The sequence below is a fragment of the Balaenoptera physalus genome, assembly GCF_965194825.1.
Source record: "Balaenoptera physalus genome assembly, chromosome: 6".
NCBI lineage: Eukaryota > Metazoa > Chordata > Mammalia > Artiodactyla > Balaenopteridae > Balaenoptera > Balaenoptera physalus.
In genome coordinates this window covers 52,970,872-52,986,303 of record NC_138885.1, presented here as the reverse complement: position 1 = coordinate 52,986,303, position 15,432 = coordinate 52,970,872, and the positions used below count along the sequence as shown (strand labels likewise).

Genomic DNA, 15,432 nt, shown 5'->3' with positions numbered 1-15,432 from the left:
GAATTATACTGCCTCTTAAAACTAGTGGTGGATGGATGTAGGCACAAAAGATTGTTTAGGTGTATTGCCACCATCCCAGCTACTTCACCTCCAAAAAATACACATTCTAAGTAAAAAATTCAGCTTTCCATGCAAACTACTTTTAAACAGTATCTAAGTAAAAACAGATACAAAAAACAGATACAGAGTGCTTGTTATGAAAATAACAATTGCAGCTTCCAAATAAATCACTTAGCCTCTTCTTCTGACCAGATTCTCATTCCTAAACTCTCCTATAAGAAATTCTGGAGGGTCATATTTTCACTTTCCTATCACCCCTCAGAAGAAGGCGGCTTTGGATGCTGGTGCAAGTTCTGGCTTTACCTTCTGGACCACTTTTGTTGTTGTTGATTCTTCAATTCAGTGGATTTTGACCATACTCCTAAGAGCCCACTTTATTCTGGCTGTCAACTCCCACCTGAGTAGGTAAACTGGGCAGAGCCTGGGGAGCCAGGAGAGTGAGGACTGCTAAATGGGAATGGATCTCCTGGAAGACAATGTACATACCCAAACAACATCTAAGGAGCCGATTCTGTTGGTCAGAAATGAGTCTGCAGCCAGAGGGCCCTCTGTTAACCAGGCTGAAAATCAAAGATTTGTGTTTGGACAATAGGCCTGGGGTGGGGTGGTGAATAGCTGGGGAGACAGTTTCAGGAACCAGGCTGATTAGATTCAGTGTTTGCATGGGTCTGATTTGGAAAGACAACTTTGAAAAGTGGTGTCAAGTTGTATTTTCTAGAGGGTCAGACCCAATGCTGCCAAACAAGCAGATTGTGTCAGAGCCGTCTATTATCCACGTTATTCCACCAGTGGCTCACTCCCCTGACAGCATTACACTTGAAGAGACAAGCGCTTTTCTTCAGTCCAAATTCACTCTGGCCATTTGCCAGTCAAGGCAGTCATCAGATGCTGGTAACTGCATCGGCTAGCGTCAGGAGGCCCTAATTACCATTTTGCTGGAAAGCCCCCTTCACTCTGAGAAAATATAAGACAACTTCAGCCAGTTTGAATACACAGTGTTTAGTCTCATAGACTTGTCCCTGCTGTTAAGGTACCTGTTGCCCTACGTGGCCTGTTTGCCATCGCTGGCTGCCCCCACCCCGCTAAATGTCTTTTGATGTCACGGAACCAGAACCCTGGGAAAGTGGTTTAACACAATTATGAAGAAAACTGGTAGTTAAGTTGATTGTGAGTCAGGCTAGGATTTTTGTAACAATTCAAACAGGTAGAATTAGGGAGACAGTTGGCCTTGGTCTCCTTGAATTCTCACAACCCTGTTGTCCTCCTTTTCTGAGTTACCTGTTTTGTCTCATATCCTGGGAAATCACGATGAAATGATATTGGTGGACCTCGATTGGCAGTGGGGGATGGAGGGTAAGGACTGAGCAATAAATACCTCACCCTCCTGCAGGCTGAAATTTCCTGAAACATTTTAAATTAGAAAATTTGGTTGGACAGAAAAATGGAAATTGCAGAGACCTACCAAAGATCTTTTGTCTGAAGATATTTTTTTAATGTACAAAATTTTAGGATAATTTGCTATTTTATATAGATTTTTTTTCTACAATGAAAAGATGAAGGTTAGAAAAGATAAATGTCCAGATTTGAATTTAGAAATTCAGACATGTTAAATCTGATTTTATTTTAGATGCTAAGTAGGAAATGGCTACTTTGTTATTGTGAAGAGGCTATCATGTTTGAATATTCATCTTAGATTTTTACTACCCAGAAGACTCAGTATATATATACAGTGGTGGGAGTTTTCTCCCTCACAGAGCATCCTAATGGAGATGCATGACTCTGCCAATAGTGTTGGTGATGTGAGTATTTGCTTCAAAATTTAAGCCAGCAGCTCTGGAAATTGCTATAAGTACTCTAAAATAATAATATTGTGAGTATTTATATTATCATTTCTTTTTTTTAAGTTTTTTAAAATATAATTTTATTTATTTTTATTTTTGGCTGCATTGGGTCTTCATTGTTGTGCACAGGCTTCTCTCTAGTTATGGTGAGCAGCGGCTACTCTTTGTTGTGGTGCGCGGGCTTCTCATTGCAGTGGCTTCTCTTGTTGAAGAACACTGCCTTCTAGGCGCACAGGCCTCGGTAGTTGTGACACGTGGGCTCAGTAGTTGTGGCTCGTGGGCTCTAGAGCGCAGGCTCAGTAGTTGTGGCGCATGGGCTTAGTTGCTCCTTGGCATGTGGGATCTTCCCGGACCAGGGCTTGAACCTGTGTCCCCTGCATTGGCAGGCAGATTCTCAACCACTGTGTCACCATAGAAGCCCTATCATTTCTTATAAGCATGTTTTTCATTTTTATCCTACATCTACTAGAAAAATGACTTACAATTTGTGTAATTGTGGTAATTGGAAAAAGCTGTTGAGATGTGAGGTTTCCAAAATCAATAGGAGCAAAACGGATGTGATCATTGTTCATAGCATACTTGGTTTGAAATATCTAGTTTTAATGTTATATTATCTTCATATGTTTAAGTGGTTTTAATGTTGTCACTAAAATGGCACCTAATTAATACATTCATGCAATGTATAAAAATGTACTGAGTGCCACAAATTCTTCTGCTGCTATATTTATTTATAGCAATGCACACTGCTTAATGTGTGCTTTTATTTAAAAACCATTTTTGTAAATGTTTGCTATTTGCACTTTCTCTTTGAGGATAGCCACAATCTTACACCACAATTCAGTATGAGAGATCATCAAAACAATTAGCTTAGAAGTACCTCTCCATTTGCCAAAGGATTTAAATAATTTTTGACAATTATGGGTAAGGTTGCTCATAGATTATCTTAGGTCAGTTCTGTAAAAGCAAATCTGAGACAGGGATTGTAAGAACATGTGATTTGTTGGGCAGTGCTCTCAGGAGAAGGATGGTAAGGGAAGCAGGATGGAGGAGGGGAAGATGTCTGTGGCAGAAGATCTCAGTGGAAACAGGTTACAGTTTGCTCCCACAGTGAAACTCTGGAGCACGAATGGCATCACAGAGTTGGTCTCATCTTGAGACAAGTGGGCTGGCCTTCTGTACCCCCATGTCAGCCAGTCGTTGGTTGGGGTTGGCTCTCAAAGGTGGTGGGAGAATAGCCTCCTGGGTGAGGCACTTCCCATTTGGCCCAGGACAGTTCTTCAGAGGAGGAAGGTACATCTGTGAATTACCAGCATTTTGAAGATAGGAATTCTAGCTCATCAAGGTGATCTAGCCTGGCACCAACAGCATCCTTTATATAGATAAATGACACTTTAAAAGAACAGAGAGCTTATTGGACCTAGATTCTGTCACTTCCTCCTCCCCAGCACATACACCCCTACACGTCTATCCTTGTAATCAAATAAAGATGGAAATTCAAACTGTATTCAAGTCCCTTTGATTACAGAAACAGTTTAAAAGCATTAATGAGGACATGGACTCTGGGTCTATTCCTTTTTCTGATTGCTTGCCGTGTAGAAATGTGGCTAACTCTGCTATTAAAATGCATTTATGTTATCATGAATGAAATGAGTTCCTTGAGAGAGGACCTGGGATACTGTCCCTGAAGACTTGAGGGTGTTTTAAATGCCAAAACCACTCAGGCAAGCCTTTCTCCAGGCTTAATACTCCTATTTGAGATGCTTTATTTGCAGAAGCCTTTGGCTTAACTGATTCAGAGAGAACCCAAACACTCAATGTGTTCAATGAATGAAATCTCAAATTCTTTCTCTGCAATATATTATTATGTCATACAGAAGAAATGTAGAGTTTGCTTCTTCCTAATGGAACACTTCCAACCCACTTTTTCTTCCTATTATAGAGCTGCTAGAGAAGGTTATCTTCTTTGAAAAATAATTTTGTTTCTTTCTTGCTACTTATCAGTATCATGAAATACTTTACAGAAACTGGGTAAGTTGGATGAGGATGGTAGAATTCCCATTAGTATCACTGATTTAAAGAGGTTTTTATTGTTTTAAATTGTCAAATATTTTTCAAGGGCATAGAGGACATACTGTAAAAATTCTTTAAATTGCACAATTAACTTTAAAGTAGAAGGCCAATGATAGAAATAAACAATAGCAAGTCTCCATCTTGGATCAAAGAAATATTTGTTGCTAATAATATTCCCTCTGATTACATCTGTATTTGATTATTCCAACTTACTAAACAGGAATGATGATATGCAAATAAACTCAGAATAATAAAGAAACATTAATTCAGTCTAGAATTCAAGCTGATATTGTAACCTTTTTACTTTGCATAGGGCTTTGCTAATACTTTCTATGGAGCACAAACCAGGCCAGTACCTAGGGAAGTTCTGAACTAAAAAAGGTATTTTGGAGCATGGTGGATATGCTATTGGGGAGGTGACTTGAAGGGATCCTGTTACAAATGATTTCTTTAGTGATCTGAAGTTTAATGCCACTGGTTATCTTTTTACTACCAATATCTAGTCTTACCTCCACAAAGCAAGAAGCTGAGAGGGTAAAATAAAAGATAATTTTAGACTTACTTTTTTTTTTTTTGACTGCGTTGTGTCTTTGTTGCTGCTAGTGGGCTTTTCTCTAGTTGTGGTGAGGCGTGGGCTACTCTTCCTTGTGGTGCACAGGCTTCTCATTGTGGTGGCTTCTCTTGTCGTGGAGCACAGGCTCTAGGTGCACAGCTTCAGTAGTTGTGGCACACGGGCTCAGTAGTTGTGGCTCACGGGCTCTAGAGCGCAGGCTCAGTAGTGGTGGTGCGTGGGCTTAGTTGCTCCGCGGCATGTGGGATCTTCCTGGACCAGGGCTCGAACCCGTGTCCCCTGCATTGGCAGGCGGACTCTTAACCACTGTGCCACAAGGGAAGTCCCTAGACTTACTTTTAAAGTCAACCTTAATATGTGCCTTCCTCAGGCCTTAGTTTCCTTTGTGTATTGTTTATTTGACTCTCTACATTTGTGTTTTCCTCCAGTCTAGAAACAGGAAATTTGTTGAATTAGCAAAATTCCTTTTTAATCTGTAGAGTTAATAATTTATTATTTCATTCATTGGTCATAATTTTTAAAATATTGTTATAGGCAAGATAGAATAAATATTTTTAAAATATTATGTCTCATTGTTAAACTTCTTCAAATTATGCGTGGAACTCATGACAAGACCAAATAAAGGATTGAAAGAACCCATTGTGTTATAATTTAGAACTTTTTCTATAGGAGACATTTAATTTGGCTAATGTATTTTTTTTAAAGTCTTTATTTAATGTAATCATTATCATTCACTAACAGCTTAAACAGTTTGAGGTCCCTCAAACTCCATGATTGCTTAAAGTGTTGTGACATTTTTATTTCTTCCAGAAACTTCCAATTAAGTGATGAAGACCACTGGTTTTACCAGGCTCTTGTGGATCAGTATCCTGGGGATCTCAGTGGCAGAAGGACTCTGTATCTGGACATGTTACAAAGACATTTTCCTCACAAATCGAGGCATGATTTGGTGAGTGCTGGACCCTATATGCTGGCAAGTTAAATTGTTTTAGTGGTTGATAATTATTGAGCAAAATATATATATACTTTAAATGGTGCTCTAAAATGATTTTTTTTTCTACACTCTAGAAAATAATAGGGTTATAGTTTGAAAGTCTACCATTTTTCAGGTCAGTGTGGTACATAAAAAGGTGGGAGATCCCTCTGGCCACATTCACTCTTCTGTGGCTTACCTGCCACAGAGAGCTTCACCATGGTCCCCTGGGTTGCTCTGCTAGTGTTGACCTCCAGGTGTCTGTACATTCACCTGCGCATCTCAGAGGTTCTGCCATCTCTGAGTCTTGCCTGAAAGTGGGGTGCGTGCTCCTACATTCACACAGCCTACCACACCTCAGTCCTTCTAGTCGTGGGGAAGCCAACACTTGCCTTGGGAGCTGGTGCCTACCTACACCATCCCCACCACAACTCCACTTGATCCCTCTAGACGGGTCTAAACACAAATGCCCCAAATTCATAACTCAGAGTCCTGGCTGAAATTTCCCTGGGAAGTTATGGTTACATTCTTTAGTGGACAAGATCACATAGACAAGGAAACAGAAGTTACCATGTCACCAGTGAATTTCATAGTAACTCACTTTAAAACATATATGTAAACAAACATGCATAGACTCTTACCTTTTTTTTGTTTTAATAAATTTATTTATTTATTTATTTTTGGCTACATTGGGTCTTCATTGCTGCACACAGGCTTTTCTCCAGTTGCGTCGAGCTGGGGCTACTCTTCGTTGTGGCGCACGGGCTTCTCATTGCAGTGGCCTCTCTTGTTGCGGAGCACGGGCTCTAGGCACGCAGGCTTCAATAGATATGGCACGTGGGCTCACTAGTTGTGGCTCGTGGGCTCCAGAGTGCAGGCTCAGCAGTTGTGGCACACGGGCTCAGCTGCTCCACGGCATGTGGAATCTTCCCGGACCAGGGCTTGAACCCGTGTCGCCTGCATTGGCAGGCAGATTCCCAACCACTGCGCCACCAGGGAAGTCCGACTGTTACCTTTTAAATAGGCCATGCTATAAAATATTATCACATACTCTGCGTTTTTGTAATTGTTTTAAATCAAGCAAGTAACAATACTAACGTGTATAGAATTTATCCTATGTCAGTCATGTGTAAACTCCTGTGATGCACATAACAGTGGGTGAGAGAAGTACTGTAGTTATCCTTACTTTTCAGGTGAAGAAACTGAAGCAAAGGCCACACAACTAGTATGACCAACCTCTCTTATCCTTTCCCACCCACCAACCCCCACCCAATTATTTGTTTTAATTCTGACCTTTATTTTATAGCAAATTCTTGTTGTGTAAAAAACATGTTATATAATAATTCATTCTGGATTTTACAAAACTCTTAATTTACTAAATTAGATCTTTCTTTTTATTCCCTATAGATTCTGTTTGCTTCTGTGACCAGCTGTCATTTTTAACTGTGTAGATTTTTATATTTGCCTACTATTAATATGATAAAGATTTTTGCATTTACTTCTTACATCGGGATAATTAGTATGCATTTCTTCATGGTGTATACTTCCTTTCTTAATGTTTGCCAAGTTTTAAGCATATTCTTGGCTTAGGGGACTAAAGCTAAGAAGTTTACCAAACAGATTTTAGGAGCTGATATTTGGTTTAAGTGAAGCCATAGCCCATTTCATTATGTACTTAATTAACCATACCTAAATTATTTTTTTTAGGTAGGACCAACCTTATCCTGCTCGCTAGCTTCTTTTCTCACATCACTTAGGGGTTAAGTAATGTATCAAATTCAGAGATGTGGTCTATACTGGCAAAATAAAGAATTATTTAGATCACTGACTCTCAATTGCAGGAGACACACCTTTATATAAGGAGTATTTCAGAATCACCTACAGAGATTTTTCGAACTACTCAGGCTATCTCCCGTCCTGTTCTTTCCCTCAAGACTCAAATCTCCCAGGGTTGGGATTCACTGGCAGCAGGAACTATTGGTACCTATGTAAGAATATCATGTCCCTCAGGAGCGTGGGATGGGAAGGGCTACTGTCATTGCTATAAATACTTCCAGGTTAGATGTCCGAACATCTGATTGTTTCAGTAATCAAGGGCAAACTGAGTTTTCAGGATTATTGTGGCAATTTTTAATGTTTATTAGCATATGTCTAACTGAAGCACCTGGAGTCATTGTTAATACGGCAAAGCTGATTTAAAGATGGAGTATTTTTGAAATTATATGTAGGGGAAATCATATTTTCTGCTCATAGATTCATTGCTATATAGGGGTAGAAGTTGTTTTAGGGCTGTCTGGCCTGACTCCATCCTGTATAAAACTTAAAAACATTTAATGACTGGTCCTTAGTCACCAGTTAGCCATGGGCTCAGAACTCTGGGACTGGTACTTGGTCCTGGTTGTTGTATTTACTGTTAAGATGTTTGTCCCTTATTTTTCAAAATCATTGGTTATAATTCATTTTATTCACTTTTGTAACAATGACATAAAGCGTAGGCTCAGTTTCATAGTAAGTGTTTACTACCTGTTATCTTTTCAGGTCGAACATGAAAAATATTGTGACCAATATCGCTTTGCTAAGGAGCAGCGAAGGATCCTGATATCAAGTTGGAGTAAGAATAGGAGAGACTTTATACAGAAGGCTGTGCTGACAGTGGCCGAGGCCTGTGCAACTCATGAAATGGAAAACATGTTGGTTAAGGACAGGAAAAAGCAACAGGAGGTGTGTGCTGATCTGCAAGCCAAGGTGAGATGCTTTGCAGAAGGTGCTTCAGTATTTGCCTGGGTATTCGCTTAAGAATTCACTTTTCCCTTTTGTTCAATTCCAACCTAAAGTCCCGTTTCTCTAAAAAGCCTATTTTGAATACAATTGTTAGTTCGAACCATATGAAATTGAAATTCTTTTAGATCAAAAATTGTGAACAATCAACAATTTCATACGGTTCAACCGGAAGTTACTATAACAGGAGGTGAGTATTGAAGTTTTGTTTGAGGATGTCCCAATACCAACCACAAATGCTGTACGTCAGAGTGAGGTGCTGGATGAAAATGCAGAATGTAATTATAAAGTAAGTGTCTGACGCTGCTTCAGACTCATGGACCTCTCATTCACATTAAAGATGTTTTTTAAAAAAAGGGTCAAGTTATGAAGAGGAGGGAGGATTTGTGAAGAGATACATTGAGGAGAGCTTGATGGGCTGTGTGTGAGCACTCAGCAGAGTGAGAGGGGGAGCAGACAGGGTTTTCCTCCTGCTCAGACCCAGCCAGGGGCCTCCAGCATGGCTTGGAGAGTTGAGTGGGTAACCCCTGTAGTTGGAGGCTTGAGCACTGGTGTCTGACGCTCGCAGGGAAATATAGAGGAATTACGTTAGCGGCAGAACTGAAAACAAGAGTGGCTGCTGTGTCTGGTCACGGGTGCATGAGTCCTGGAGGCCCCATGTAGATATGGCCTCTCTAGGAGCGTTGGAAGGGCCACCAAACATGAATTGTATCCTGCCTTAAACTTATGAGTAAGGAAAATAATGATTCGGGGTGGTGCCAAATCCTTACTGCTAATGTGAGGTGAATTTTTGAGTGGGTAAAGGTTGCCCCTAAGGTGACCTGCTTACTTTGCAGGATGCCTGGGAGTTGTGATTTGGCAATCCCCCTTATACTTAAAGTGTAGAATGGTCTGAACCATACAAACTGGAGAAGCTGAGACAGGACCCGGGAGCTAACTAATTCCCCGAGCAGGGGACTGGTCGGACCTCACAAAATTGCCAACAATATTATTACCCATGAAACTGTTGAACCTGGAGTTGGTAACTTTAGCCAGCTCTCTGAAACTTAGTAGTTCTGTAACTGCAGTATAATGCCAACTGCTTGTTTGTGGTTGAGAAATAAAGATACATGTGGCACACGCACACACACAGTTGTATTGAGGTACAGCATACATACAGTGCCCAAATCTTAATTTACTGATAAATGACATGGTAGGATGATGATGGTGCAACAAGAAATTATATTCTCTTGATAGAAAAAATAAGCTGGTAGATGTTATATTATAGCAGTTAATAGCATATAGAAACAAATGTCTCTATTTTAAAACATTAGAGGAAAAATGCCTGCTCTGCATTCTTTTTTTTTTTTAATATTTATTTATTTGGTTGTGCCAGGCCTTAGTTGCGGCAGGCGGGCTCCTTAGTTGCGGCATGCATGTGGGATCTAGTTCCCTGACCAGGTATTGAACCCGGGCCCCCTGCATTGGGAGCGCAGAGTCTTAACCACGGCACCACCAGGAAAGTGCCTGCATTTTTTGTTTGTTTGTTTGTTTTTTTTTTAAACATCTTTATTGGAGTATAATTGCTTTACAATGGTGTGTTAGTTTCTGCTTTATAACAAAGTGAATCAGTTATACATATACATATGTTCCCATATCTCTTCCCTCTTGCATCTCCCTCCCTCCCACCCTCCCTATACCACCCCTCTAGGTGGTCACAAAGCACCAAGCTGATCTCCCTGTGCTATGTGGCTGCTTCCCACTAGCTATCTATTTTACATTTGGTAGTGTATATATGTCCATGCCACTCTTTCACCCTGTCACATCTCACCCCTCCCCCTCCCCATATCCTCAAGTCCATTCTCTAGTAGGTCTGTGTCTTTATTCCTGTCTTGCCACTAGGTTCTTCATGACTTTTTTTTTTTTTCCTTAGATTCCATATATATGTGTTAGCATACTGTATTTGTTTTTCTCTTTCTGACTTACTTCACTCTGTATGACAGACTCTAACTCCATCCACCTCATTACAAATACCTCCATTTCATTTCTTTTTATGGCTGAGTAATATTTCATTGTATATATGTGCCACTGGATTGGAAGAATCAACATTGTGAAAATGACTGTACTACCCAAAGCAATCTACAGATTCAATGCAATCCCTATCAAACTACCACTGGCATTTTTCACAGAACTAGAACAAAAAATTTCACAATTTGTATGGAGACACAAAAGACCCCGAATAGCCAAAGCAATCTTGAGAACAAAAAATGGAGCTGGAGGAATCAGGCTCCCTGACTTCAGACTATATTACAAAGCCTGCATTTTTTTAAACAAAAATATATTTCTTTTGACATTGCATAAGCTTAGGACCTAAAAGTAATAGAAGCTGCATCAAGCCCTATCTACCATGGGCTACAGAGCTAATGTGTGTTTCTTCTCCATCTGTGACTGATTAGGAACACTCAGTGACTCTAAAAAAAAAAAAGGGGGGGTGGTCAGGGGCCACGACAAGTCCTTTTATATACTCCTAGTCTGTTTATACTCATTTTGCACACATTATCATTAGTCCTTAAACTATGCTGTAGGTGATATTTTCTTTTCATTGTATTACCTTGAGGTAAACATACATGCAGTAGAGCACACAGAACCTAAGTGTGCTATTGAATAAAGTTTTACAAATATATGCTGCCCATAGAAATACCATCAGGGTCAAGGTATAGAAACGCTCAGAAGGCTCTCTCATGCCTTTTCTCGGTATATACTGGCCCCATCCATGACCACTATTCTGAATTCATCACCATAGGTTAGTTTTGCTTATTGGTGAATTTCATATGAATCGGATCATACAGTATATACTCTTTTATACTTCTTTTACTCATCATATCTGTGAGTTTCGTCCTTGTTGCATGTTGCAATTATTTGTTCTTCTTTATAGCTCGGTAGTACTTCCTACATATATATATATATATTATATATATATATATATATATATAATATATATATATATAATATATATATATATATACATGTACCACAATTTATTTGTATGTTCTCCTATTGATGGGAATTTGAGTTGCTTTCAGGTTTTTGCTGTTATAATAATGGTGCTATGAACATTCTTGAACATGTCTTATGGTGGACATAGGCCCTTATATCTCTTGGATAAGTACCTAGGAGTGGAATCGCTGCATCATAAGGCTCATGTGTGTTTCACTTTAGTAAATACTGCCAAATAGTTTTCCAAAGTGGTTATATAAATTTGCAGCCACTTTCAGTTGCTCCACATCCTCACCAACATTGATGTTGCCAGTCTTTCATTTCAGCTAATCTGATGAATGTGTAGTGGCACCTCATAATTTTCATTTGCATTTAGAATAAAGATACTGAGCAGCTTTTCTTATGCATATTGGCCATTTGAATATTCTCTTTTGTGAAATGACCACTTAGGTCCTTTGCCCATTTTTCTATTCCATCGTCTGCCTTTTTTTCTTACTCATTTGTATGTTCTTTATATATTCTGTATGCAGGTTCTATTTTTTTCTCCCTATCTGTAACTTGTCTCTTCACACTCTTAACATTGTTTTTTGATGAACAAGCCTTCTTAATTTTAATGAAATTCTGTTTTTTTAAATTTTAAATGTCTTTGGGGTATAAGTTATATACTGTACAAATCACCCTTTTTAGTGTACAGTTCTGAGTTTTGACAAATGCCTGACACGTAACCTCCCCGGCAGTCAGGATGTAGAACTGTTCCATCACTGTCAGCCATCCTTCATGCCTCTTTGTAGTCAGCACCTCACCCACCTTCAGCCTTTGGCAACTACTGATCTCTGTCCCTATAGTTTGCCTATTCTAGAATGTCATATAAATGTAACCATTATAGTATGCGCTCTTTTGAGTCTGGCTTTTTTCGCTTAGCATAATGCCTTTGAAATCCAGCCGCTTTATTGTATATGTCAATAGTTTGGTCGTTTTTATTGCTGTGTAGTATTCCATGATATGGGTTTATCACAGTTTATCCATTCACCAGTTGTCTTCAGTTTTTGGCAATTAGTGGTACTTTGCTTATGGTGGGAGTAGGCTTCAGGCTTTCCCTGTGAACCTGAGCCCAAGAGAGAGACTTGCTCCTCTTGCACCTTCCGCTGCAGTAGGTTCTTACTAGCCACTTGCTAGCCTGGCTGGGGAAGAGGCATTCTGCTTTCTTGCTTCAGCCTCAGTCTCAGGCAGGACCTATGTCCCTGGGTCTTGGGGCCAGGACCTACTCAGTAGCTGTGCCCTCCTCCCCAGGGCAGAAGAACTCCAAACTCGCCTCGGGTCTTTCTTGTTCCTGTGAGGGAGAGAGCTTGCTGCTTCTTCCCCAGGAGAGGAGGATTTCTTTGTTCCCTTTCCCCAGCTGTAAAGGGTCTACGCTTGTGCCCTGGTGGGTTTGCTGCTCTGCATCCCTCCCCACCCACAGCGCCTTTTGTTCAGTAGGGTTTTGTTCCTCTCTCGCTGATTTGCACACCCATAAGGGACTTCCTCTGCTTGCCTACCCTGACCTCCATCTTTCTTAGGAGCATTCTGTGAGGTTTGTAGAGAAAAGCCTGTGAAAGGGTGTAAATTCCCCTTATGTCTGTAGCTTCCATGGGTTCTATACAGAAGCTAACACTCTGCCACAGCAGCAAATTGTTAAAGTGTAACTATGGGATCATCACAGAGTTTTACGTGCAATCTTCTTATCCCTTCTAGAATGGCCTTGTCTTTCCCAGGGGCTCTGCCTCAAGTAAGCCAGTTCTCACATTGCCTCTCTTCCTGAAGACATCTACCTTTCTTTAAATCTCAGGCTAGTTTATTGCCCCATGACCTCTTCTCCGATGGGTTCAAGAAAAGTTTTGATGTTGTAGGCTATTCAGCTTTTCCTTGTGGTTAAAGTTGGAGCAACATTTTCCTGCTTTCTGGAAGGGCCTAATGAAATACTATTTATCAGTCTTTTATGTGCTCTATTTAAGAAATCATTGGCTAGTGGCGTGGGGTCATTTTCAAAGGTCTGAGATTTTTCTGCCCAACAAAGCTCCTGCCAGAGGTTTGGGATCCACCCAAAACAGTGAGGTGGAATAGCAATAAATGGGAACCTGAAGGTGGAAGAGAATTAGCTAAAGGAAAATGTGTATGGGGAATTTTCCAGGAACAGTCCAGACAAGAAAACTGATAGGAGGGCAAGAGTCAGCATTAAGCACCTGCCGGGTTTACTGGGGATAGTGTCAGTCACCAGTCCAATGAGAACTCTGCTTCTCCCCTTTACCTCTCCTCCCCTTTTCCCTTCCACTCCTGGACTCTGATGGTCTAAGCATGTAGGGAATGAAAGGAAATGTTACCTTCTGAATAAAGAGGGAAGAGTTGCTTAATCTCTTAGAACTAGACAATTTAGTTTTGAATCAAGACTGTATTTTGTGACTTAAAGTGACTGTGGGACCCTCTGTAACCCAAGAGTGAGCCATGGGTTCTGCTTAGTTTTCATCTAGTGACAGGAGAAACATCTGAATGGGGGACAGAAATAAGGCAGTGTTTTGATTATTTCCCATACATCATGCTGCTCAATGTATCAGGCGTATTCTGTGGAGAGCCCCCAACATCTCAGGCATTCGAATAGATGCTTTATAGGCATTTTCTGATATTACCCTCAATGACAAATCCAAGTTATGATGTGCAAGGGGTGCTGTAGAGCACTCACCCATGAAAGCAGGGGCTGGGGTCAGTGGAGGCAACATAATATGGAGTCTCCTCAGAGACACATGGTCACAATATGGTGAACAACAATCTCTGAACTTTTGGAGTTGCAGCCTCCAAAGAGTAAATGTGGGCAGAGAGTGGAGAAATTGGAACATAAAGTAAATTGTGGTAAAATGGATTCTATTTTCCATAGAGACAGTGTTATCGTTGGAGTTTGTGTTCCTGATCAAGGACTGAGGCTCAGTAAATTATAGCCCGGACCAAAAATATATCATAAAAGAAAAGGGGTAACTCTATCAATTTGGTAGTAATTAAAAATATTAAATTATGCTTTTTTTTTTTTTTTAACCTGGAAAGAAACTTGGAGATTTATCCCTAGTCTTCATTTTACAAGTCTGAAAGGTGAAGTCCTGAAAGATAAAGTGACCCGCCTTAAGGTTCACGCCAGCTCATTTGATTTGAAATTCCGTATTATCACTGCCCTACACAGCTTTGCATACAAGAATCTTACAAAATAATAGAAGACATTTATTATACTGTGGGCCCCAATGTGCTATAAAATAGACTCACAGAATGTGAAAAATATTACTTCATTGTATCATAAATTTGACCTTTCTAAAATGAACATGCTAGCTATAATAAACATTAGTTAAACATTTAACCATAATTTTGTTCTTAGTCTTGGAATTTAAAAGGGCTTGTGGGGGATGATTTAGACGATTTGTGTCTTTAAGAAAAGAGTTAAAGGAATTTTGAAATAATGAGTTCTCTGTCTCTGTTTTATTTTGGTTTTCCATCAGTAACTGCTGCTGAAGCAAGTAGAGGCTTTTAGGCCTCTCACAAGAGGGCTGAGATGAAAGTGGGAAAGTAGAGCTCTTATTCTCCTGCTCCCACAAAACCTGCTCTAAACCCTAAATTTTCCTAGACTACCAGCCCCAGACCGTCCTGGCACTAGCCTAGACCACTCTGTTAGCTGTGCACTTGATTCCTTAACATCCTCATCTGTCTACGGAATGGCTGGGGAGCCTCATTGCCAGATCTGTCTCACAGTTGACTTTCTCTGTGTCCATACTGGGTGGCCAAGTACTACTAAGGAAAAGTCATCTTATCCGGACTCTTAATGAAATGTCCACATGGGAATCCTTAGTCTTGTCCTTTGTTCACCAGTTCTTCCTATTCCTCTTATCACTGTTTCAAAGGATCACTGGTCCTTACAAGACTCTTACCTAACACCATACACCCTCCCCACCAGACTCCCAGGAGACAACCCACTTCCTACTTTATCAATAAAATGAAGTCATGGAGGTATGAAATCAACCCTTAATTCCTGCCTCGCCCGCCCTGTGTCTGTCTCCTGCTAGTCCCCTGCTTTCCTCCCGATGCAGAATGTGATGTCTTCTACACAATCACATCCAGTCCTTCCCTCTGATGTTTGGGACTCTGACCCATCT

General features: G+C 40.3%; 1 protein-coding gene across 1 annotated transcript in view; it reads left to right on the top strand.

Annotated features, from left to right (window-relative positions):
* The window catches only part of CCDC148 (coiled-coil domain containing 148), a 265,733-nt gene that overhangs the window by 119,548 nt on the left and 130,753 nt on the right, over positions 1-15,432 (top strand). The window contains exons 9-10 of the mRNA XM_082465005.1: positions 5,353-5,491; positions 8,054-8,260. Of these exons, the coding sequence (XP_082321131.1) occupies positions 5,353-5,491; positions 8,054-8,260 (346 nt within the window). The remainder of the gene's footprint in view (positions 1-5,352; positions 5,492-8,053; positions 8,261-15,432) is intronic.